Here is a 23,534-nt window from a genome sequence, read left to right as displayed (position 1 = left end):
CGATAAGTTTGGTTTTAATTAGTTATTCGATGCTATAAAAAAGGGAGTGAGACGTCATGATTGGCAGTTGTGAGTCTCTCCCGTATCCAGGATATATTGGCTTCACTTCTGTACATTGGGAGGAACTGGAGACGCGTTGTCCATCTTTATATACAGTCTATGGTTGGCCTTAACACACACACACACACACACACACACACACACACACATTTGGTACATATCGCTAGCTAGCTCATAGCCAGAGCTAGCTGGCTATGGCTATTGGCGATTTGCATATGGAATGCAAAAACACTCCAGCAGTTGAATTCATGCAAATATAACAAGGAAAAAAAAATTCAACAATCTTACAATGTACACCTTTATTTGTGGTCATCATGCTCCTTTTGGTCACATGGTTATGAACACCACCTGGACATTTTTTTATTTTTTTTTTCAGTGCAACTTAACGGTCATGAAGCTGAGTGCAGTTTGTTTGTTTTTTTGCCACACTGAAACATTTTCGACATCAGTTTGCACCAACTAGGGTGAATTTGTGTGAGCTGACTTCTTTTGATTGACTTCCTCGCAACACATGTTTAGGATTGTACAGCGAAAAAGTGCCAGTTTTACCCTATCCCGTACTTCCATACAACATTATCACCAACCAATCAAGTAACAACAAGACTAAGAGTCTACAGCCATGCTAGCGGCTCTGTGAGGCTACTTTGGCACAGCAGTGCTTTGAGCTAAATGCTAACGTCAGCAGGCTAACATGTTCACAATAGTAAAGCTAACATGCTGATGTGTACCAGGTATAATGTTTACCATGTTCACCATCTTAGTTTAGTGTGTTAGCATTAGGGCTGGGTATCGCTACTCGATACCTTTAATGTATCAACCAAAATAAACCAGTACCCAGAAGTATCGAAACTTCTCCAGTCAAACAATATCAATCCTTTTTGTGCCCAGATTTAGAAAAAAATTGGTATTTGTCAGAGAGTGTGAGTGGAGTGGAGGACGAGCGAGCAGGGAGCGTGAGCGGTAGGATTTTAGATGGAGCGCAGAATGGATTTTTTAATCCTTCTCCAATTTCGCTCCAGTACCGCTCACACCATGAATTTGAATCAAGCCCAAGAGAGTGCGACCCAGGACTTGTGTATTGCGCACAGCGGCTGCGTAGGATTGTTTTCAGACTTCAGTCCAAAAGACAAAATTTATTGAAAAAAGATCGATGTAATTATTTCCACAATTCACAATCAATCCTTTATCTAACGATATATTCTGCTTCAATCCATATTTGTTGGCGTTTAGCCTTTCAAAAACAACATTTTCACTGCAGCCCAAAACTGTGTTCCCACTCACAGCACACAAAGGATGCTCCTCTATTAAAGGGGTGGTCTAGCATTAATCAAATCAAACTGATAATTATATTCAACAAAGAAATTTGTTTTATAAAAATAAAAAGACTGGCTCATTAAATCCGATAAATCATTTTATTCAAATTGAGAATTTGAGACTCGAGGATTTCTTTTAGGGTGCTGTCATCATAAAATATGACAACAATCCGAAATCCTCAATAGAAACTTTGAATTTAAAAACTTTAAGGGTACTGGTATTGGTATTGGTACTGGCATCGTAACCTTTTAAACGATACCCAGCCCTAGTCAGCATGCTAACATTTGTGAACTAGCACTAAGCACAAAATACAGCTGAAGCTGATGGGGACATATCATTAGTTTTGCAGGTATTTGGTCATATGTGATGATGGACATAAAGTTAATACAGTTCATAGTTGTTGAGACATTTCACTCAAAACCACATAAACCAACCTCTTGGTGGCACTAGAGGAAAAGTCAGACGATCACCAAAGTCAATACAATACATCCTCTGGGAACCATGAATGTCTGTACACAATTTCACGGCAATCCATCCGATAGCTGTTGAGATATTTCAGTCTGGACCTAAAGCCATGTCTCTATTGTGGTTAACAACAACTCAGCTCTGACATCATATATACTGTATAGGGGCGTGGCCAGAAGGACAACATGCTTGATAATTTGAACCCAGAACATAGCAGAAGTCACTCTTTCTTCTACATATAATAAGAGGCGTATAACAACACACCTGTCGCTGCGCTCACCTCCATTCACAAAACCTCCGCTTCTTAACAGCTCCATGTCTCATTCCTCTAGATAATAGATATTTAGCCTTATGAACAGCCACTGTATACGCTCTTTGGTTTTCACCTGTCAGTCTTTATTTTCAAATTTTGATATTTTCACAGACATTGTTCCTCTGAGCCTCTAATAAAATCATAAAACACTTTCACCACAGTGAATGGATCGTGAAGCTGCTAAGAAGCTGTTATCTGATGAGTCACTTTGAATGTGGTATTTTCATGGTCAGTTGTAAACATGAGGTCTAGCGGCCCTTTGGGGGGGCCACCTAGGGGCCAATGAGCCAGCTGCTGCGTTTAAACAGAAGAGTCTGAACCCTCAATGTCACTGCACCGTTCCACCTGTTGCCATGGTGATCTGCCACAGTCCGATACAGTGGTGAGTTCGCCGTGGAGCGCCATCAGGCGTTTTCAGGCACTTCATCACCGACCTCCTCCTTCTCCTCCCCTGGCCCCGCCCCTGCAACGGTTACCACAGCAACAGGTCAGCTGATTGAGAGTTACAGGTTAGGAAAATGTTTGCGTGTGTGATGTCATGTTTCGTTCATACCGTTCCAGGTCAGGTGAACAGGTGACTTGTTGTCTTGTGTTACATCAGGAGGGGGGCCCTCTGAGTTCTGTGATTGGTCAGAGGTGGGTCCGTCGGGGACACTGTGACTGGGGGAGGCGTGTGATTGGACGTCTGAGTTGACATTAGACTCCACTTCCTCTTTTTCCTTTTGTTCCTTATTAGCCAGCTCTGTGCACAACACAAGAACATTTAAATTACAGGAAATTAGATAAAGAATCTTCCATATCTATAAGAGGGAACATGCAATATAATGTGCAAAGCATTTGAAATTATAGAAAATAACTAACAACAGTCAAGTGTTTGAACCCATGTTAGAGGGCTTGTACATACAGTAGGTACAGTGGTATTTTTTAAAGACAAATCTTGCTTTTTATTGTTTCCTTAAGAAAAATGACTATAACAACCTAAACCATAACAAATTAAGGAATATGTAATAACAGATGGTAACTTCAGTAAACTGAAAAACAATATATTCAAAAACAAGGGAACGGAAACAAAATAATAATAAAATAATAATAATAATAATAATAATAATAATCATAATAATAATAATAATAACAATAATAATAATTATTATTATTATTATAATAATAAATTTTTTTTTTAAAAATGTATTTTAAAAATAAATAAAAAAATATTTAAAAAAATAAGTAAATAAATAAGAAATAAAAAAAATAATGAATAAAATAAATACACACCCCAGATTCCCAGCACCTAGTTATATCCCTGTGGTCGGTACAGTGGTATTTCGAGCTTTGATCGTCAGCATACTAAAATGCTCACAACGATGTCCAACACGTTCACCACCGTAGTTTAGCACGCTAATATACTGTATGCTAATTAGCAATAAACACAAAGTGCAGCTGAGGCTAATGTCATTAGTTTTGCAGCTATTTATTGTAGGTCATATGTGAAGATGGCGCAAGGATCACCAAAGTCATTAGTCAATCCTTTAAGGACTTTGATTATCACAGCAATCCATCAAATAGCTGTCAAGACATTTCACTCAAAACCCAAAACGTCAACTTCATGACAATCCATCCAATAGTTGTTGAGATATTTCTGTCTGGACCAAAGCCGTGAACCGACCGACATTTGTTGAAGTTTTACGGTGAAGGAATGATGTTTCACTTGTAATCGTCCTGCACTGTTTAACACTCCACTGAAGCCGGGAAGTCACCTTCTGTGTCCACCCTAATTAGACTAATGACTGTCAGGAGATACGGTCATTAAAGGAGACACCCAGGTGAGAGCAATGTTCCCTATTAAGACGTGTGATGAAACAGAGCCAAACCATTAAATCCCAGCGTCTGAACCAGGAGATACAGAAAATAAAAGTTAAGTTGAGAAACGTAGACGTAATTTATGACATTTTCGAGGGCTGGTGGCAAAACAACATACACAGCTTACATAGAGCTTACATAAATTCACGATTTTGAGTTTCCTCTACCTTTTAATCCACTGCCACGTCCTTGTATTTTTTTTTTATATATATATATATATAATTTCATCACAGGGTGACGTATTTTTGGACCCAGAAATTAGCATCGCACTGGTTCAATTGGCAAAAAGCCAATTTGCCATTTGTCAGCAACCTCCTTTTTTAAGACACGTAAAAGGCTAAAATTCATGAGTGCAATATTTACTGCCATATTTTAGGTCGTAGAAACGTCAAAATCTCTTCAGCTTGTGTTGACCACAGACCTTATTTGAGGCACCTTACTAAAAACTCATTCAAAAAACCCGACGAGGGAACAGGAAGTGCTTAAATGCTAACTAATTTCTGGGTTTTAGGACTCATTCCTGCAGCACTCTATTACTTGACGCTTTGACAATATTGTCCTCGTTACATTCATGCCAATAAAGCACATTTAAATTTAAACTGAGTGTATGTGTGTACCGTGCACAGACAGCTCTTTCCATCTGTCCTTGTTGCTGCCGATTACACCGGATAGGTGGACCTTCAGAGCCGGCAGGTCGATGGCTGTCAGGGAGAAGTCTATCGGTCCATCATTACTGTTCCCGTGGCGATTACTGCTGTGTCTCTGCACCGACTCCACGGTAACTGTGCCACTTCCTGTTAGACTGGAACAGAGCAGAGTTAAGGACCAGGGTCCATAGGTCAGAAACAATGGAGCCCCACAGAAGTGTTATAGTCACATGTTCCATATTTTGTCCAATCGTATGAGACAATCGAACAACTAGGAAGTGCATGTAAACTGGTGATTCAAACTGCTCCTTTAGGCCCCATATACCAGACTTTTGCCCAGGACACCAGCGTTCATGTCCCGTGTGAAACCACAAGTTAACGTTGATTTATTTGTCACGTAACTTGCATACTTAAGTAACGCCACGTCCGGAGTTATTTTAAGCCAAACCACGATCTTTTCCTAATCCTAAGGAGACATGTGTTGCTGGACATTTGTAGGAAAACAAAGGTAAGAGGAGGAATAACTTTTTCGTAAAATATCATGCGAACTGTTGCTTGAGAATATGTCGTTGCTCACACATATCTTAAACAGTTCCACACAGAGAGGTTTGCAGATTTTACATTTTGGGAAAAAAAGAGCACTGCTGTCACATTACTACTTGGTATCAGCTAATATCCTGAGTTAGGGGAGAGAACATTGGATCGTTTTTCTAACACTGTTGCTCGTCTTTTGGACTGATGATTCAATGAGGAGAGTCTTGTTTCCATCCAAGCCTTGACAGGCAACCAGTTCCAGTTAACAAGCGATTTTCAATACCCAATCTTATGTCTGGAAGTGGATTTCTTTTGTTTTGTGTAATAGTCCTAGTAGTAGTAGTAGTACCTGGACCTCTCTTTGCCCTTCTTGTCCTCTTCTATCAGAGGATCAATCACTTTCTCTGTCGTGTCGATCAGAACGCTGAAAGTTGGCTCCACGATGAAGTCTATGAAACCTGCAGCCAGAGACAGAGAGACGGCATGGAGAGAAGAGGAAAGATGAAAGGTCAGAGGATGGAGGAGTAGAAGGACAGTATGAGATCAGTTCTTCAAACCACCAGCAGGTGTCGCTGTTAACCCAAAGTTAATATACACAGACTGTTTCCTGTCAGGAGTATGGTATGAGTATCTGTCAGTTATTATTACACGGCTGTGTTGAATACTCGATTCTGATTGGTTAATCACGGCATTCTGCAGCCTGTTATTTCTTTATAGCACACCGTTGCTATGTATAACAGGCCGTTGCTATGTATGACAGGCCGTTGCTATGGGTGCAGTTCTGATGTCGGACTCTGGAGAACCGTTTTTGTGTCAAAATCTTGATTTCTTAACTAAGTAGCCGTGTAATAAGCGGGATAATGTACAGCAAGCGGGTCATTGTTGTGAAAGAATCCCCGACCCGGCTTGCTGTACATTATCCCTTACATAATACTCCTCACCTGCCGGTGGTCCTAATGTATTATAGGTTAATGGTTGATCTTACCTATCTGTGATTGGGCGATCATGGTGGCTTTGCGGTCACAGAGAGGAGAAAAAGGAAGGCCGAGTTCCACCTCTTTATCTCCCTGGGAGAGACACAGTCACCAAGGCAACATGAACATGGGTATTTATCACATCCACTTGAGCATGATAAACACAGCAGAGCAGACAGAAAGAGGGGAAAAAGCAACCTGACTACACAACAGATTGCCTTGCTAGACCTGTGAGAGACATACATGCTACACTGATGGGATTATTTTGACAGATAGCAAACATATCATTGTGTTATATCATTAACATGTATAAAAGATATTCCCATTTAGAGGGCCAGTGTGTAGGATTTGGTGGCGTCTCATCATCGAGGCGAGATGAAATGCCTCCTCGAGCTTCACAAATAAACAAGATTTTTTATTAAATGTATAATTTCAGGTCAACGTTATTGAACTGAACCAGACTTATTCTTTGTCATTAACAGTCCCGACTGCAATCACCATCTCAGACAAACAACAATAGTTAACAGAGCCCAAAGTGACACCTTCACAATGCTTGTTTTGTCAAACCAATAGTCCAAAATTATTAAAAAAAATTTGCTTGAAAATGAATGAAACAATTATCGAAATAATAATTTTCAATTGACTAATCAATTAATCAACTAATTGTTTCAGCTGTACTTGTACAGTATAAACTTTTGGGTAGTTTCATCTAAAAAAACATCATATTTTATAAGCTCTTCATATGTTTTTTATACAAAAATCTTAATTTAATAAAATAATTGTAACAATTGTAATTAAGTAAGTAGTAATTAATGCTGTCAGATGGAGTAAAAAGTGCAATAGTGTGTGTACCTGTCTGAAGAACTCCTCCATCAGACTGTGAGTCCAACGGTAGTGCAGCGGCCAGGCTTTGGCTGGATGACTGATGTCTGCAGCGTGAAGCATCAGAGACAAAACCTTCACTTTGTCTAGACTGCAGAGAGAGAGAGAGAACAACACACAATTAAAAGTCATTCAATAATGTAAGAAGAGCAACACTTCTCATGAGTTTGACGGGTCAAACAAAGTCTTCTATTTACCCTTAAAAACTTTAGCAAGAAACACTTTAGTGGTCCTGATACCGCCTGGAAAAGGAGAAAAACTGCTGTCCCGTATGTCACGTGAGAACTGTTGTTGTGTCTTTTATTCTGTATTTTTGATCATAGTGTGCAGGGTAGGGTCCCCCAGACAGCCGCTGCTGCAACAACACAAGCAGAACCAGCGTGTCAACAGGCTGATGACAGCGTCTTCCCCAAGATCTCATCCAAGCGTGAGCTGAGAAGCGTGACAGCCGCCGTCCCCTCCACACCTCCACACCTCCACACCTCCACTCCACCAAACAAACAGAGAAGGGATCCTGGACTCTGGTCAGACGCGGTACTATTCCTGTGAAGGCCCCTACGGAGACGCACAGACCGATCTGGTTCAGCAGCCTGCAGGACCTTATGTTGGCCATTTCACCAAACTCCCACTGATGAGCTCCATCAGATGGACCAGCCACACGCAGTCTGCCAGGATGAGCTGATCAAGTCTTTGATCACGCTGCTAAAGCATATCATATTGCATTTTTATATCAAATATAATCATCTACCTTCAAAGGTATTTGGGTGTGATGAAATTATGATTTCATCCGCAAATATTGAATGAGTCCAGTCCAGGCATGACGGGAGGATGGTCGGACGGTACGGAGAAGATTAAAAGAGCAACTGACTCCAGAAATTACTGCATCATTTTCATGTTATAATGACATATTTTTCGCAATATTATTATTAGACACCAAATAATCCCCTTTTTACAAGAAACTTTTCTTGTTATACCAACATATTATTTTATCTTGTCACATATATATCTTGTTTTATTACACGGCTTTGTTGAATATCTTTATAACAGACCATTGCTATGTATAACAGACCGTTGCTATGTATAACAGACCGTTGCTATGTATAACAGACCGTTGCTATGGGCGCAGTTCTGATGTCGCACTCTGGCGGATCGTTTCTGGTTCAAATGAGTGATTTCTAAAGTAAGTAGCCGTGTAATAAGCGGGATAATGTACAGCGAGCGGGTCATTGTTGTGAAATAAACCCCCTGCTGCATCACCCTGTCGGGGGGTTATTTCACAACAATGACCGGTTCGCTGTACATTATCTCTTACATAAAGAACATTCCTGTTATTACACAAAATCAATGTATCTTTTTAAAACAATATTTTTTTCTCATGTGTCATATGATATTTGAATAATAGATATTGTGGTTGTTCTGCTTTTCAATCCGGGTTGTGTAAGTTTGTTTGTAGATGTTACTTTTAGTGTGATGAAAATTAAATATCATAAAAAAAGAAGAAAAAGTTAATTGTTATATTGATTGTAACATGAAAAATATCTTGTTATAACCTGAGAGATATCTTTAAAAAGAGAAATTAACTTTTCTACAATACTTTTTAAATCATAAAAATGTCCAATGATCATAAAAAGTAGATTATAACCAGCTCTATTATGTCGTACAGTAGCTAAAACAAAACCCAGATACATGAAGATTAGACGTCAGAGGTCATGGCTGCAGCACTGACCACGGTGTCTGTGACAGGGAGTTCCTCATGGTCTTGATCTGCTGGAAGTGACAGGACATGTCTGTGGACATCACCATCTCTATCACCAGAGCCCTCAGCTCCCTGCCAGGAATCAATACACATAATCACTGATCAATCACCGGTATCACAACTATTAACTCATCGGTGATGTGTGATCTCTCTGTGTGTGTGCACCTCCAGTCGTCCTTGTTCAGGTTGATCAGGATGTTCATGTCCTCCTCTGCCATCAGCCTGTAGGCGGCGCTGACGTGATGGTTCTCCAGCACCGACCTGTCGTTGTACAGAATGGCCGTCTCCGACCTGACAGACAGATACGACATCCAATCAGACGCTGGCGTCTGCTACAAACGCCTCGACAACATGTTAACGTTCTTTCTTATTCTCCTGGTTAAAGGGTAACTTAACCCTATTTTCCCATGTGTTTGTGTCTAAGTGACTAATGGGGACAAACATTTTTTAATTGTTCCAGTATTGAGAGAGAGTGCTATAAACGAGCAGCGAGGGCAAGTGAGCAGCGGCAATGTAACGTTAAATTCACTAAAAGTGTTTGTTTTTGCCTCTGACAGGCTCAGATTGTTATTCTAAGTGTCTGACGACATTATAGAAAAGACCCTACGGAGAAATAACACCTTTTCCTTACCTTTCTCTTGATCCAGTCTGTTTGTTATTGTGTTCAAGTCCCGCTCAAGGAGAAGTCTCGTTGTGATATCTGAATATCTGTACACTCTGGCTCTAATAAATACGGGCGGCCATCGAATTTAAAGATCTCATCCACGTTGTGGAAATCATCTAAATATTCAGCTGTGACATTGAAAATCTTTTAGATAACATTATCCTACGCCTTCTGCACTCCAACACAACAAACACTTGCTGTGTTTCCACCATGGATGTATTCCACTATTCCACCGTTGTCTTCCAGCAACACGTCACCTCACCAGATTTCAGAACGAGACTTCTCCTTGAGCGAGACTCTTTCCATAAAGTCAGACACTTATAATAACAATCAGAGCCTGTCATGGCAAAAACGAGCACTTTTAGTGGACGTAAATGACGGTGCCAGCTTGCCCCAATAGGATTACATTGCAGCCTGTGAGCAGCCTGTGAGCAGCTGCCGTCTGCAGCGTTCTCCCTCAATACGGGACCAATTTCAGAAATTGTTGTCGCTATTAGTCATTTAGACACAAAAACATGGGACAAAAGGGTCCAGGTTGAATTTTTATAGAATATGGAATAAGTTGATTATATTACTTGTCCACATTACCTGGTGTGGATGTGGAAGTTGTTGGTGGTTCCTGTGTGTTCGAAGTCGTGAATCGCTGCAGCAAAAACCATCGCGAGAATCTCCAGCTCGCTGAGCCAGTGCTGCACACACACACACACACACACACACACGAACACACACATTGTTGGCCAAGTGGGATAACTCACTGTGCATAGAGACCATGTACAGACAGTGAGACACCGTCGAGAGACAAAGTGTGTGTGTGTGTGTGTGTGTTACCATCAGTCCAGTGTGTAGCATCAGGAAGTGGGCAGTCTGAGTGACATCAGCGGCGTGGATCAGGTTGTGGTAGGGATTCTTGTGTTTGCTGTAGCCGTTCTCCAGAGCTTCAACAAACTGGACCAGAGCCTGCACCGGGATCTGGACACAGTACCACAGGTAGGACAGGGAGTACTGGTACCACAAGTACTATACTGTGTCTATGTGGATACTTAGTCATCCTGAATAACAAAGATATCTAGTAGCTTGGCTACATCATCTCCAATTCTTTATTCTTTGGTGAATGCAATGCGCTTGTACTGTTTGTCCAGTAAGAGAGAGCTACTTGTTATGGTTTTAGGCATGGGCGGATTATGAGACAATGAGCCAAAAGGCCCCCCCACCTCTCCTACATGGGAGCAAGACACACAGACTTTGAGATGCTTTTGCCTTATTTTGTTGGTGTTATACATCTCTTTGTAGTTGTCATGCATCTTTTCGTGATTATGAGTATATCTTTGTGGTAATTTTGTGTCTTTTTTTGGTTGTTTTGTGTCTCTATGTGGTCTTTTTGTGTCTTTTTTTGGTCGTACTGTGTCTCTGAGGTCATTTTGTGCCTCTTTGAAAACATTTTGTCTTTTTTGGTCGTTTTGTGTCTCTTTGTGGTTGTTTTGTGTCTCTATGTAGTAACTTTGTGTCTCTTTTTTCGTTGTTTTGTGTCTCTTTGTAATCACTCTGTGTCTATTTGTAGCTGTTTTGTGTCTCTTTATAATCACTTTGTGTCTCTTTGTGGTTGTTTTGTGTCTCTTCATAGTCACTTTGTTTCTCTTTGACGTAATTTACTGTCTCTTTGTAGTCATTTTGTGTCTATTTGACAGTTTTGACATCTTCAGGGGCATTAAAAAGAGTAAATTGACATGGCTGACATGAGGCTCCACCCACCCCCACAGGTGTTAACGATAAGAAGCTGTGTGTACCCTGAACCTGTTGATGAGGTCATAGCGGGTCATCAGCTCGTAGACCAGGAACTTGAGGGCGTGGTCTGAGGTGGCCTCGTGGAAGGAAAACACATCAAACGACCAGTGATCCACTTCCTGGAAAACAACCAATAAGATTCAGGCTGGACATTAAACAAACATCTAATATGGGACAGTAAAATGCACATACGGCAGCTTCAGTGTAATGTAGGATATCTGCCAGTAGAGAGCAGCGTGATTATAACGTTTGCTCACGCTGGGAGGAGGTGAAACAGCTTATCCAATTAAAGGAATCATTATGATAATTCATTAGGTCATAATTACGTTTGGGGATTATCATCATTTGTTGAGATTATGATTTATACGACGTTGTTTTCCAAAAGTTCTATTACTATTGTTTCCGTTTGTGTTTTGCATCATGAGAGAAGAATAAATCATAAATGGCAGCAGGTTAATTATTGTTTAATTTAATTTTTTTCTTAGTTTGTACAGGAAGCCCTGAGGGGAAAACATATGTCATTAAACACAGACACACACACCACCTCTTCCTTCCTTCCTTCCTTCCATTCCTGTTCCTCCGACCTTTCCTTCTCTGCCTCCTCCTTTCCTTCCATTACTCCTTCTTTTTGCCTATGCTTTCCAGTCTTCCACTATCTCCTCATTTCGACATTTGACTTCTCATTTCCTTTTCTACATCCTTCTTCCCTTTTTATCTTCCTCATCTTTTCCTTCCATAACTCCTACTTTCCTTCTTTACCTCCTATGTTCCTTTCCTACCTCGTCGATTTGTTCCTTACACCTCCTACTTTCATTCCCTTCTTCCTTCTTTCCGACCTCTCCACCTCTTCATTTTCCTCTCTACCTCTCACTGAGATGAAGGCAGAATCATTAAGGATTTGAGCCATCCGAACAAAGGCCCTTTTGAACTGCTGTGGTCAGAGAAGCGTTACCGCCGAGTGGCTAAAGAGAAGCTATACTTCCCTCAGGCCATCCGAATCCTGAACAAAGACACTGCCACGGCTCCTGACAGACTACACCTCTGATGTTATGTCAATTACCCTCACCGTTCCCTGTGTAGTTGCTGCAGCAGTCTGCAGTAAAAATGCCTTGCACATAATCTGGAACTGTCACAGATTCCACTTCCCTCAGAGTGAATAGATTCAAGCGAGCGGGCCCATAACAATGGGGGAAACAGAACAACGTTTGAGGTAGCGAACATCCAAAGACACACCGACGTACCATAGTGTTGTTAGCTAACTAAAGGAAGAAAGATCTTAGCTCTGTCACGATCGTCTATAGCTACACGTGCCGCTTAAAGTTGCAGATTGATTGACGGATGGATGTCATGATATTATTGGTTGACGTTGGTTGGTTCTAGCTTACGTAAGCATGCACAATATTTTGTTTTTCAGGGAGTTTTTTTGTAATTGTTTTTGGCATTTATTGTTAATAGGAGCACAATATGACCGGGGATGTGATCTAAAAGGATCATTTCAGCTTGACTAGAGAGGGGAACAAAGCATTTCACTGCTGCACAATATCCACCTTATTCTCCGAGGCGTTACTCTAGAAATGATTATGGGCGTAACTTCTGGTGAGGTAGTAGCAAGTAGCAGTAAGCTAGTTATAGGTTAACCATAGTGGCTAACCGCCACTTTTGAAAAGTAATTCACTTTCAATTTAGCAAATCTCGTTTTATTTTTAACAGATATTTAACTTAATGTTAAATTTGCATTTTTTAAAAATGTCCTTGTGGAGCTCTGGTACTTTTTGCGTTGTTTGCGGCTGTACTAACAACCAGATAAAGCTATATTTGTGGCTTCAACAACAGTGTGTTGAGCATGCACCCAAAACAAAAAGGGATTGTTCTCGTGATCGACGGTACAGTTTCCATCGCCGACCTACAGACGAGGAATCCAGAAGAATGTGGCTGAGAAACCAAAACTTGAAGAGACCATAAACCCTTTAAGTTATGTGTGCTCATTTCATTTTGTCGACAAGAAGCCAACGGAGGAAAACTCGTATCCGACTTTGTGGTTGGGCTACAAAAGACCAGCGGAGAAGAGACGTCGGGTCCTTAAAAGGACTGACAGCAGAGCCAGGAGAACATCAGGTATGATTTCATGTGTAGGGAGGACACAGCGTTGTAGCGTCTGTTTAATGACAGACAGTTACTTTGACTATTTTCTGTACAGTTTACCCATTTGAGGTGTAATAGGTTGTGTTCCCACATGTTTTACTATATTTTTCAATCGCTCTAGGAGAGACGATTAGTACTGTTACCATGGAAAACGCCGCTTCAGGTTCAGTGGCACGACGCGCCGGAAGTTGCACCCATAATTCACGCAAGGCATCATGGGGGCTAGGAATAAGGTGGATAGAAATATGTTGAGTATGTGACAAATACAACTTTCCTTTTCTTCTCTACTTTATTTCCCTCTCCAGCTCTTTCTTCAGCATTTCTTTATCTACCTCCTCACTTTCCTTCCATACCTTATTCCTTTTTTATTCTTCCCTCGCTACCACTTCCCCACCTCCTCTTTACTCTTCTTTCTTTACCTCTTCCTTTTCATTCCCACCATTCATCCCCTACCTCTTCCTCAGCTCTTTAACTTTTCTCTCATTCTTTATTTTATTTTTTTCCTGTCCGCCTCCTCTTTTCCTTTCAACTTTCTGGAGAAAACAAAACTGTCCTCCAGAGTAGGAGCTGACTGAATGAAAAAAAAACATGATATATATATTTTTTTAAATAAACACTAAAATGATGCCACTTCCTGCAGATGGGACTGCAGTAAGAAAACAGTTTATACCTTCAAAGCTGTCAAAGCCGTGGGAGGGTAGGTCAGACCAGCCATGTTGGACGTCCGTCTGTACATCCTAAAGTCACACACACACACACACAGATAAAAATATCATGCACAAATCTCACACTTAGATACAGACAGTCGCCTGCATATAAACACTCCTCCCGCAGACCTCCAGTCGCCCTCCTCCACAGTTTGTGACCAGGATGGATTGTTGGTCGTCATGGTAACCGTGTTCTAAACACACACGGTGAGCGCTGCCTCGGTGCAGCAGATATTTTTTGATTTCATGCGTCATTAAGCTGCAGCAGATGAACTGATACCGTTCTATCACTGCGAGTCATTTACACCCTAATGACATTGGACCTCATAGTTTCCCTATATGATCTCCATCTCGACGCTAACGACATTACACTTCATGTTCGACCTCGTAATCACATCTGCGGTGAATGTCGGGGCCGGATGCTTTCTGATGTTTATTTTGAAGAAGGTGATGATTGTTTTCTGTTCCGTCTTCAGGTGCTCCAGATTTCTGCTGAGGACAAAAATAACTCTCTGAACATTTCAAAGTGTTGCTCTTTTGTTTGACTTTGAGGAGTCACAGTCTTTCCTTTGTTACTAATATGATGCATTACACGGCCTCGGGCATTAATCTGCTGCTCTAACAGCCTCCACTCTTCTGGTTTCGGTCTTTCCACCAGATGTTTAACCTCCTGCAGGGATTTGCTCCCATTCAAAGGCATAAGTGAGGTCTAATACTGATGTGGGGAGATCAGGTCTGCCTCACAGTCGGTGTTCCAGTTCATGCTAAAGGTGTTGGATGGGGTTGAGGTCAGGGCTCTGAGCAGGCCAGTCGAGATCTCCGATACCAAACTCCCAGTTTCTGCCATTTCTTTAAGGAGCTGGCTTTGTTGTGCATGGGCACATTGTTATGTTGAAACATGAAAGGGACAAACGCTATGGCTGCGATCAGTGCTCGATGCCTTTAAGGTCGACCAAAATAACCCAGTACCAAGTAGTATCGAAACTTCTCCAGTCAAACCATACCTGCAATCGATCCTTTTTGTGCCCAGATCTAGAAAAAAACGACTGTCAAAGCATGTAAGCAGAGTGGAGCATGACCAAGTGAGTGGGGAGCATGAGCGGAAGGATTTTGGATGGAGCACAGAGCTGATTTTTAAGAAGTTGAAGCATTGCCTTATCTCCCACTACAATTTTGCTTCAGTACAGCTCACACCATGAGTTCAAAGCATGCTTGAGCGAGCCCGATGGATCTGGTTATTGCGCACAGCAGCTGCGTACAAAATATGCTGCTTCAATCCATATTTGTTGGCGTTTAGCCTTTCAAAAACAACATTTTCACTGCGGTCAACAAACTGTATTACAAAGGACGCTCCTGTATTAACGGGGCGGTCTAGCATCAATCAAACAAAACTAGTTATTTTCGCTAAAGAAAGTTGATGTTAAAAAAACACTGGCTCATTTAATCCGATGAATCATTTTATTCAAATTGAGAGATATGTTCAAGGATTTTTTTTTTAGGTCGATGTCAGATATGAGACATTCAAAGCTTCATCTGAAAACCTCAATAGAAGCTTTGAATGTAAAAAAAAAATGACATTCGGTAGCCTACAGCCCTAATTATAATACAACTCAGTTGTTTAATTTTTGGAGCGAGCAGTGAGCGATTTGAGTGGAGCGGCCTGGAGCGGCTTTGAGCTGGGGAGCGGAGGGAACGAACAGCTCCGTGAGCGAGCCAGCGAGACACACAAAGTACATTAAGATTTCCCTTCACTGGAACTGAAGTTCCCATACAAGGAAAAACAGACCCAGACTAAAAGTGTACAACAATATGTGGGCAGGAGTGTCCATATTCTTTTGGCCAGATAGTATTTCTTCCCAGCAGAAATACTAAAAACAGAAAACTGTAGGGCAGATACTCTTTGAAGAGGTTTTAGTTTTTGGCGAGTTTAAGTTTGCATGAAGTCACAATAGCCACATTTCACCTAGGCTACATAACTTATATATAAACCTATATACATGTTGATGTTGTAACTTGTTTGTAAATCTACTGAGACGTATTTTAATATTTTCATACCTTTAAATATTTAATTGACATGGCCATAAATAATTTTATTTTTACCTTTCTACAAATATCCCAGCTTGCACTGCATGGACGATGCTCCTGAATCTTGGCTTCTCCTCGGGACGTCGCTTGGCCACACCCATCTTCCGGGTGAAGGTACATGCCAGCCAGTCACGTACTTCGCTGGGCACCGACTCCGCCTGCAAGTCGCTGAGCTCGTCCTCGGTGTCCAACAGACGCCTGCGGGACAGAAAGGAACAGCTGTCAGTCACAGCTGGGACAATCAGTGACACGGATTTATTTAGCTACACATCCATTCATCTCTCTATCGGTCCTACTTGGTCTCATCAGTGTAAACACTGTCCAGCATGGCCGCAGCGAGCTCCAGGTTCCTGCGGAGCTCCTGCAGGTCCACGACACCCCGGTCCATCTGCTCCAGGACCCCCTTCAGCCTGACAACACACAAACACACACAGGTCACACAGAGTGCACTGCTCAGTTATTGGAATAAACATCAGAGGACGGATCAGTAGAAGTAAACAACAGAAAATCATCCAAACAGTATAATCACTCATCAGTTACAGGGGCACAAAAATGCCTCTGCTATTAGTGATTTGATTTGATTTGATTTGATTTGTTGGAGATTTGTGTCATTTGGTCCAGGTGGAGATGAATTTGTTGGCTGGTATTAATTTTTCTCTGCATCATCCCTCCAATAAGCTTCATTTAAACTTGGCATATGTACAGTGAGTCCCAGATGTAAGAAAACCGCACTCAAAACAAAAACAAAAACACTAAACACAAAGCCTTGGAACAGATACTTCCTCAACAGTATGTTGTGTGGCTCGCTTTATGTGTTTAGATAAAGACAGTAGTTTTTTTGGAAAACAATGTAATATCACTGCTTATTTAATATGTATGTTTTTTAGCAGCCTTTAGCAATGACCATTTCCCATAAGCTCTACACATGCACGGGCTGAACGTCACGATGATTATTCATTAAAGAATGTTTGAGTGTTGAGTGTTGGAGAGTTTTACAGATAGGGACAAAACCAGCGTATAAGTACCTGCACTGCCATGCTTGTAGTTTTTTCATGGGAGCTGTAGTTTTCTTTCTGTGCTCAAAGTAATTGTTGTTTAACTTTGTTAAGATCACAAAGGTTTCAGTTTCCCAAAGCAGCTGTTGCAAGATGGATTTGTCTTAGAAGATGGAAAGTGAAATGCTGCTATACTATGAAAGGCTGGCTGGGTTGGAGGAGCTACTGTGGCTGTAAAAGTTCACTGTTGGACCGTGTCCTTACGCTGCGTTTCAGACAATTCGGACCTCGAACATTTCCAACCTTCTACTAGAAAAAGTACAATGGAACGCCACTCAAAGTCGGAGTTCCAACTTGTAAACTTGGTTGCAAATCCATCTACTCCCACTTCACGAAGAAGCAGTTGTCTGATGTCACACAAAGACTGTACTATCATAGTAAACCTGTAAATTAATGTCAAAATATGTTGCCAATGTTATTGGGTAGCTGGTTACAGTAAACGGTCGCTGAGAGCTATCTTCTCTGCACAAAACTTAGTCGGGAAAATGTTAAAAATGCCCAAAAAAGATGGAGGCTGCACTGCCGAGAGTTCAATTGTGTGTTCACTTGCCAAAGAAACATCCGTTACGTTTTGTTTAAGTTTGGCCTTGTGCATCTGGAACGCTTGCATTAGAAACAGGAATGAGTATGGCTCCATTATCTGCAGCAAAATAGCCCGACAACCAGTCAACTATTTAAATGAGAGCTATTCAATTCGTGCTGTTTTTCAATCTCATCAAGCTGGAGAAATAATTATGTCCCAGCTGTTGTCTTCATCTTATCTTCATGTCACGCTGAGCTGTCTGAGCTCACTGTTGCCAGATTTCAGTCAGAGAAAAACACAGACCTGAACTCGCCCACCCAAAACTACTTTTTACCTGCCCACTTAAACAAAAAATAGCCCAGTACTGGCAACACTGTCTGAGCTGCTGTTTTGGGCTCAGAGTGCTGATGTAACAACCATTCTAGTATTATATTTCTGGAAACTCAAAGGGTTCCTCCATGTCTGAGCGTCTATAGCTGAAATCTGAGTGGACACACTATAAAAGGTCAGCGACAAAAGGCCGGGGTTAAAGTTCACATCATGTGAACTTCAAGTGCAGCAGCGAGCTTTAACATCTGTGACAGGGCTGTTTTTTGTGCTGAATTCACCTGCACTGCACTGTTGTATACAGTACTATACTGTCCTCCATCGCGATGCATAGATTTTCTCCTTAACGCACCTGAACAAGAGCAGTAGTAGTGTGCAGAAATCCTTTCTGCAGACTTACATACACCTGCTAACTGACAGAAGGAAGTACTGCTCTTCATACTTTGCACCCACACAGCTGCTGTCCTGTTCACACCACAGAACCAGAACATGAAAATCTGTTTCCTCCAGATGGACACATGACACCCTGCCTCCTGTCAATCAGCCGACTCCCACCAGTAAGCAATGGGAGTCTCCTCCAGGAAATAAACATGTCGCCTTACAGACCTGACTAATAATGACTTTATAGCCTAATAGCTGTGTTTTTGTCAGCCGGGACAGAAGTTCATCTCAGTTTGAAACCAAACCACTTTTGTATTTATAAAGTTAGTTTTTTCAGAACTTTAAGACATATTGAGATGCTGAGGGGGCGTGAGGCGTCATTCTGTACCCCGAAGAGCGCTTGTATATTCATCTATTACCTATACCATACAGTCCTGGTATACAAACTGACGGAGGGATGAATAGACGGGTGGACAGATGGATATTTTACGCTGGGCTTGTGAATGCGTTTTGTTACTGTCGGGCTAGAGGGATGGTTTGAATGACGACAGGGAGACATAAAGACTCCACTGCGGCCAGGCATCGTGCCGTCGCCATGGTAACGAAAACACCTTCCTGTAAACTGGATGAAATCTGTTTTAGTTGCCATGGTTACAGTTGGAGTCAGACAGGGAGACGGGGCGAGGGAGAAATAAAAGTTCAAGACTGCAGACATTCAAGCATTTTGTTTTACTGTGAAAAAAAACAACTATAACTTCTCTTTTTTAGTAATATTAAATTATTATCATTATCATTAGTAATAGCAGTCGTAGACATTGTAGTAGTATTAACTTGGGCGATAAACCCTGCTGTCTTTAATGACAGAGTGCTCAAGTTGAGCTGTGAGTTCAAGTTCATTAAAGTACAAACTGATCATCATAAACTCAGTGAATCAGCTTTTTTTAGTCCCATCAGTGCAGGTGGGGAAGATCCACTGCAAAAAAAAATACATTAAACATTTCTAAGCCCTGCAGGTGGCATTTTAAACACATTCTTTCACACATACGGACTCAAAGGAGCAGACTCTCGCTTGTTATATATACATACTGTATGCTGGCACATGATGACAGAGTAATTAATATCCTGAGTGATGTGTTTCCAACAGTGGAGGAAGTATCCTTTACTAAAGTAAAAGTAAGAATACAACAAAGTAAAAAATACTCTGCTACAAGGAAAAGCCCTGCATTCATAATCCCACTTAGGTAAAAGTACATAAGTCACCTTACCTTTATTTACCTTTACTTTACATACTGTTTTACAAACGGTTACACCGCTGTGTATATATACATATTACTACTTCTCTATACATACTACAGTCCTGTCTACACTTCTGTATATATATTATAGTACTTCTCATTATATACTACATCCTGTTTACATTCAGTTTTCCCATCTGAAATACTGTCTTCAACAAAATTACAAATTTACATTTGCATTACTATTTTATAGTTACTTGTGTTTATATTTATTTTAACTGCACTATTTTATGCCTTAGATTATCATTTTGCTTTTACATTTACATGTGTGATTTCCCCTTTTTTATATATATATATACATATTTTATGAGCATTATTGAAGGAACCTGAGACCAGAGATTTTCATTGCCAATGACTGCTTTGCTGGAATTGACAAATGAAAATAAAGAACCTTGAACCTTGAGAAGTGTTAACAGTCAGATGCGTAAATTTTAGAGCAGCATAATACTGGAGCTATAATTTTAACTACTTTATATAGAGTTTAGTCCAGTGGGTCCCAACCTAGGTGTCGGGCCCCTCCTAAGGGTCATCAGATAAATCTGAGGGGCCGTGAAATGATTAATGGGAGAGAAGAAGAAGAAGAACTAAGTTCTGATGCACAAATCTGTTTTCAGTTTCTGAGCTTTTCTCTCTTTTTTGTGAAATATTGAATAATTTGACATGTTTGGGTTTCAAACTGTAATTTAAATGAAACCATGTGAGAAGTTTGAAGAGGAAATGTCTCTTTGGTGGAACTGATAACAGCTCATAGACAGCCTCTTCAGAGCTGTACTTCAGACTGAGAGCTTCCTTTGTTTGTGCGTGTGTGTGTGTGTGTGTGTGTGTGTGTGTGTGTGTGTGTGTGTGTGTGTGTGTGTGTGTGTGTGTGTGTGTGTGTGTGTGTGTGTCTTACCTCTGCGAGGCACTTTTATATTTCTGCCTGTAAACAAAAAAGCAAAAACAGAACAGTCAGTTCAAGTGAACCAATCACACACTGCTTCCTCTTCATAAACTGACTGTGATCAGGTGGTCACAGCTCTCAGGAGCATTTTGGCACGGTGGTCACAGTCAGTATTGCAGATCACGGGATGCACACTGGCCCAAAATAACCTTTTCCCCCAATCACAGTCAATACAGAACGCTGAATACATCTTTCTGAGTGTCACAATCACCATGAAATGACTCTTTCTATTATCAGAATTAGATCCATGCAACCCAATTCCATCCTGGAAGAGTCATATCATTAAGTCAGCCAGCTTGAAGTCTCTAATGTTTCCTCTTGCAGAACGAAGGGATCCACTTCTATTAAACCTAATGTTGTGTTTGAGGTGCTGGAGACCCCGGGCCGTCTTTAACAGCTCCAAAATCTAGTGCTTAATATCGTCGTATCAGATTGATACATATTTACTTTTCCTAATTTCTCACGAGAGATTATAAAACTTGCAAATATAATGTTAAGTAAGCAACAATACTCCTCCCAAATCCCAAATAAATGTACACACACTTGCACACATATGTGTGTTGTGAGTCCCCACACGGATCATGTGAGGATCCATGTTGGGACATAACTTATAAAAGATGAAAAATAACTTGGTGTAGTTAACAATGCTTACTACTACTACTACTACTATTGATGCATTATGGGTGGTATGTGCAAATGAACAATGTTTGGCTTCCCTCTGTGTGCCCGGAGCTTGCCGCTCATTTGCTTGCCATGACGCGAAATTAGTGTTTCACGTCATCCAGCTCCGCCGGTAATGCCGTGTACACACTACACACTACTACTACTACTTTTTGATGGTTTTAAAGATTATCTTTCCAGATATTGTGAGGTATGTTAAGAGTGTTTTTTACATCCTCCAATCAGCTTGGAAGTCCATCCTGATCGCACCGATTTCAAATCATAAAATTAAACAAAATGTTAAATATTTACGATCGGATATCCCGTTGTGTGTGTGGGAAACCCCGATGACGGACTCACGTGGGAAAGAACGATAGCCAATAGAGGACCAAGCTGACTGAAGAAGGAAGGACAACTACGACCATCATGGCGGCTGCGGCTAATTCATGAGCTAATGCAAAACGCGAAGCATAAAGTAGTAGTAAAATGGAGCTCAGAAATGGAGGACTGTGAGTGTTTATTTAACGTGTCTCTTTGACCTCATCCATCTATCCTTCGTGAATTTTCAGTACAAAGTAAAAACTAAAATTGTTAATTCTTCCTGCCATCCGCCATGTTTGTTTACACTAAAGTCACGTTTGATTGCGAGATATTTTGCAAGATTTTAGTTTTATTTTAGTCGGGACTCTTGTTGTTGATAAATTAATCTGTATGTGGTGTGCTGTTTTGGTCAAATCGTTGTTCACCACACACTATAGGAACTAAACTGTTAAATTCATTATAACATGTCGTTACGTGTGTGGTCTCATTTTCATCATCTGTTAAGATTTGAAAAATCTTTTAGTGTGGGCCAGCCTTTACATGGAAGGAAGCCAGACATCATTCATTTGCATATACCACCCACATTGTAACGATACAAAGCCAGTTGAAAAAAGTTACAGTTTCCCTTTAAGCATTGCTACTAGACCAACTTATTTTTAATTTTTTATCTTTTATACGTTATGTCCCATCATGGATCCTCACATGCACCTGTGTGGGGACTCACAACACACATACGTGTGCAAGTGTGTGTGCACATTTATTTGGGATTTGGGAGTATTGTTGCTAACTTAACATCATGTTTGCAAGTTTTATAACCTCTCATGAGAAATTAGGAAAATCAATCAGATACAACAATGTTAACTATATTTTGTAGCTGTTAAAGAGGGCCTGGGGCTTCCAGCACCTCAAACACAACATTAGCTTTAATAGAAGTGGATATCTTCGTTCTGCAGGGGGAACATTAGAGACTTCAAGCTGGCTGACTTAATGATATGACTCTTGCAGAATTTTAATTGGACTGAATGGATCTAATTCTGATAAGAGAAAGAGTCAAGCACAGTTTTTTAGCAAAGTGAAGGGTTACCACATCAGTACTTTTCTACACATTGGATTTAAAAAGGAAAAAGCAGGTTGCAATTCTTATCATTATTCTAACACGTACAGCAGGGGGGGGTCTGAGAGACACCAAACAATGACAGAGTGAAGCCAATGTCAACAAAAACACAAGGATAAAACATCCATCATGGTCATGGCTCACTGGGAAATCATTACATAATTTGGACCAATGAAAAATGTCCCTGTGGTAAATATGTACACCAGATGTTGATGACGAGGATCTGAACGCTCCATTTGGTCTGAAATGAGCCAATCGCAGCACTGGAATCTGACCCTGAAGGCTGATCACAGCTCTGACCTGCAGCTCTGAGATGTGACAGCAGGATTATTGTCTGTTATTTCACGGTCCGTTGGTAATTGTACGCTGGCCTGCGTGGGCGGATCAGCACTGAATTACAGAGCAGGGTACGGCGGCGGGGCGAGCGGCGCCCGGCTGCATTGTGTTTATGGACAAAAAAAAACAAAAGCATGCTGCAGCACCAACAGTGACAGGTGAGGACAGAGATAGTTTCTGGAGAATGATTCACCACTCTGTCATGACTTTTCCAGGCTGACGCCTTCAGTGGGAGAATTTGCATTTTTTTTTTTATTCCTCCTCTTTTCTGTTCTCTACTGTACTTTCCTCCGTGCTGATAATGTTTTCACCTCACATTTTTCTTCCTTGCGACCTTGAGGATTATTAGTACTGAGCATGTAAAGTATATTTTATTCTTAGATGCATTATTTCTCGGCAT

The 23,534-nt window shown here is 41.0% G+C and overlaps 1 protein-coding gene across 1 annotated transcript in view; it reads right to left on the bottom strand.

Annotated features, from left to right (window-relative positions):
* Nucleotides 1-344: 344 nt before the first annotated feature.
* LOC141781836 (dual specificity calcium/calmodulin-dependent 3',5'-cyclic nucleotide phosphodiesterase 1A-like) overlaps nucleotides 345-23,534 on the bottom strand; it is a 30,704-nt gene continuing 7,514 nt past the window's right edge. Inside the window, exons 2-16 of the mRNA XM_074657714.1 lie at nucleotides 20,656-20,682; nucleotides 16,479-16,592; nucleotides 16,198-16,380; nucleotides 14,061-14,127; nucleotides 11,251-11,367; nucleotides 10,295-10,435; nucleotides 10,055-10,155; nucleotides 8,968-9,093; nucleotides 8,773-8,874; nucleotides 7,017-7,137; nucleotides 6,176-6,257; nucleotides 5,540-5,648; nucleotides 4,627-4,811; nucleotides 2,706-2,894; nucleotides 345-2,615 (exon numbers count right to left, since the gene is read on the bottom strand). Coding sequence (XP_074513815.1) covers nucleotides 2,557-2,615; nucleotides 2,706-2,894; nucleotides 4,627-4,811; nucleotides 5,540-5,648; nucleotides 6,176-6,257; nucleotides 7,017-7,137; nucleotides 8,773-8,874; nucleotides 8,968-9,093; nucleotides 10,055-10,155; nucleotides 10,295-10,435; nucleotides 11,251-11,367; nucleotides 14,061-14,127; nucleotides 16,198-16,380; nucleotides 16,479-16,592; nucleotides 20,656-20,682 — 1,723 coding nt within the window. The 3' untranslated portion in view covers nucleotides 345-2,556. The remainder of the gene's footprint in view (nucleotides 2,616-2,705; nucleotides 2,895-4,626; nucleotides 4,812-5,539; nucleotides 5,649-6,175; nucleotides 6,258-7,016; nucleotides 7,138-8,772; nucleotides 8,875-8,967; nucleotides 9,094-10,054; nucleotides 10,156-10,294; nucleotides 10,436-11,250; nucleotides 11,368-14,060; nucleotides 14,128-16,197; nucleotides 16,381-16,478; nucleotides 16,593-20,655; nucleotides 20,683-23,534) is intronic.

The sequence above is a fragment of the Sebastes fasciatus genome, chromosome 14 (assembly GCF_043250625.1).
Source record: "Sebastes fasciatus isolate fSebFas1 chromosome 14, fSebFas1.pri, whole genome shotgun sequence".
In the NCBI taxonomy this organism is placed as follows: domain Eukaryota; kingdom Metazoa; phylum Chordata; class Actinopteri; order Perciformes; family Sebastidae; genus Sebastes; species Sebastes fasciatus.
The sequence above is the reverse complement of the archived record's forward strand: the minus strand, read 5'-3'. Positions and strand labels throughout refer to the sequence as shown.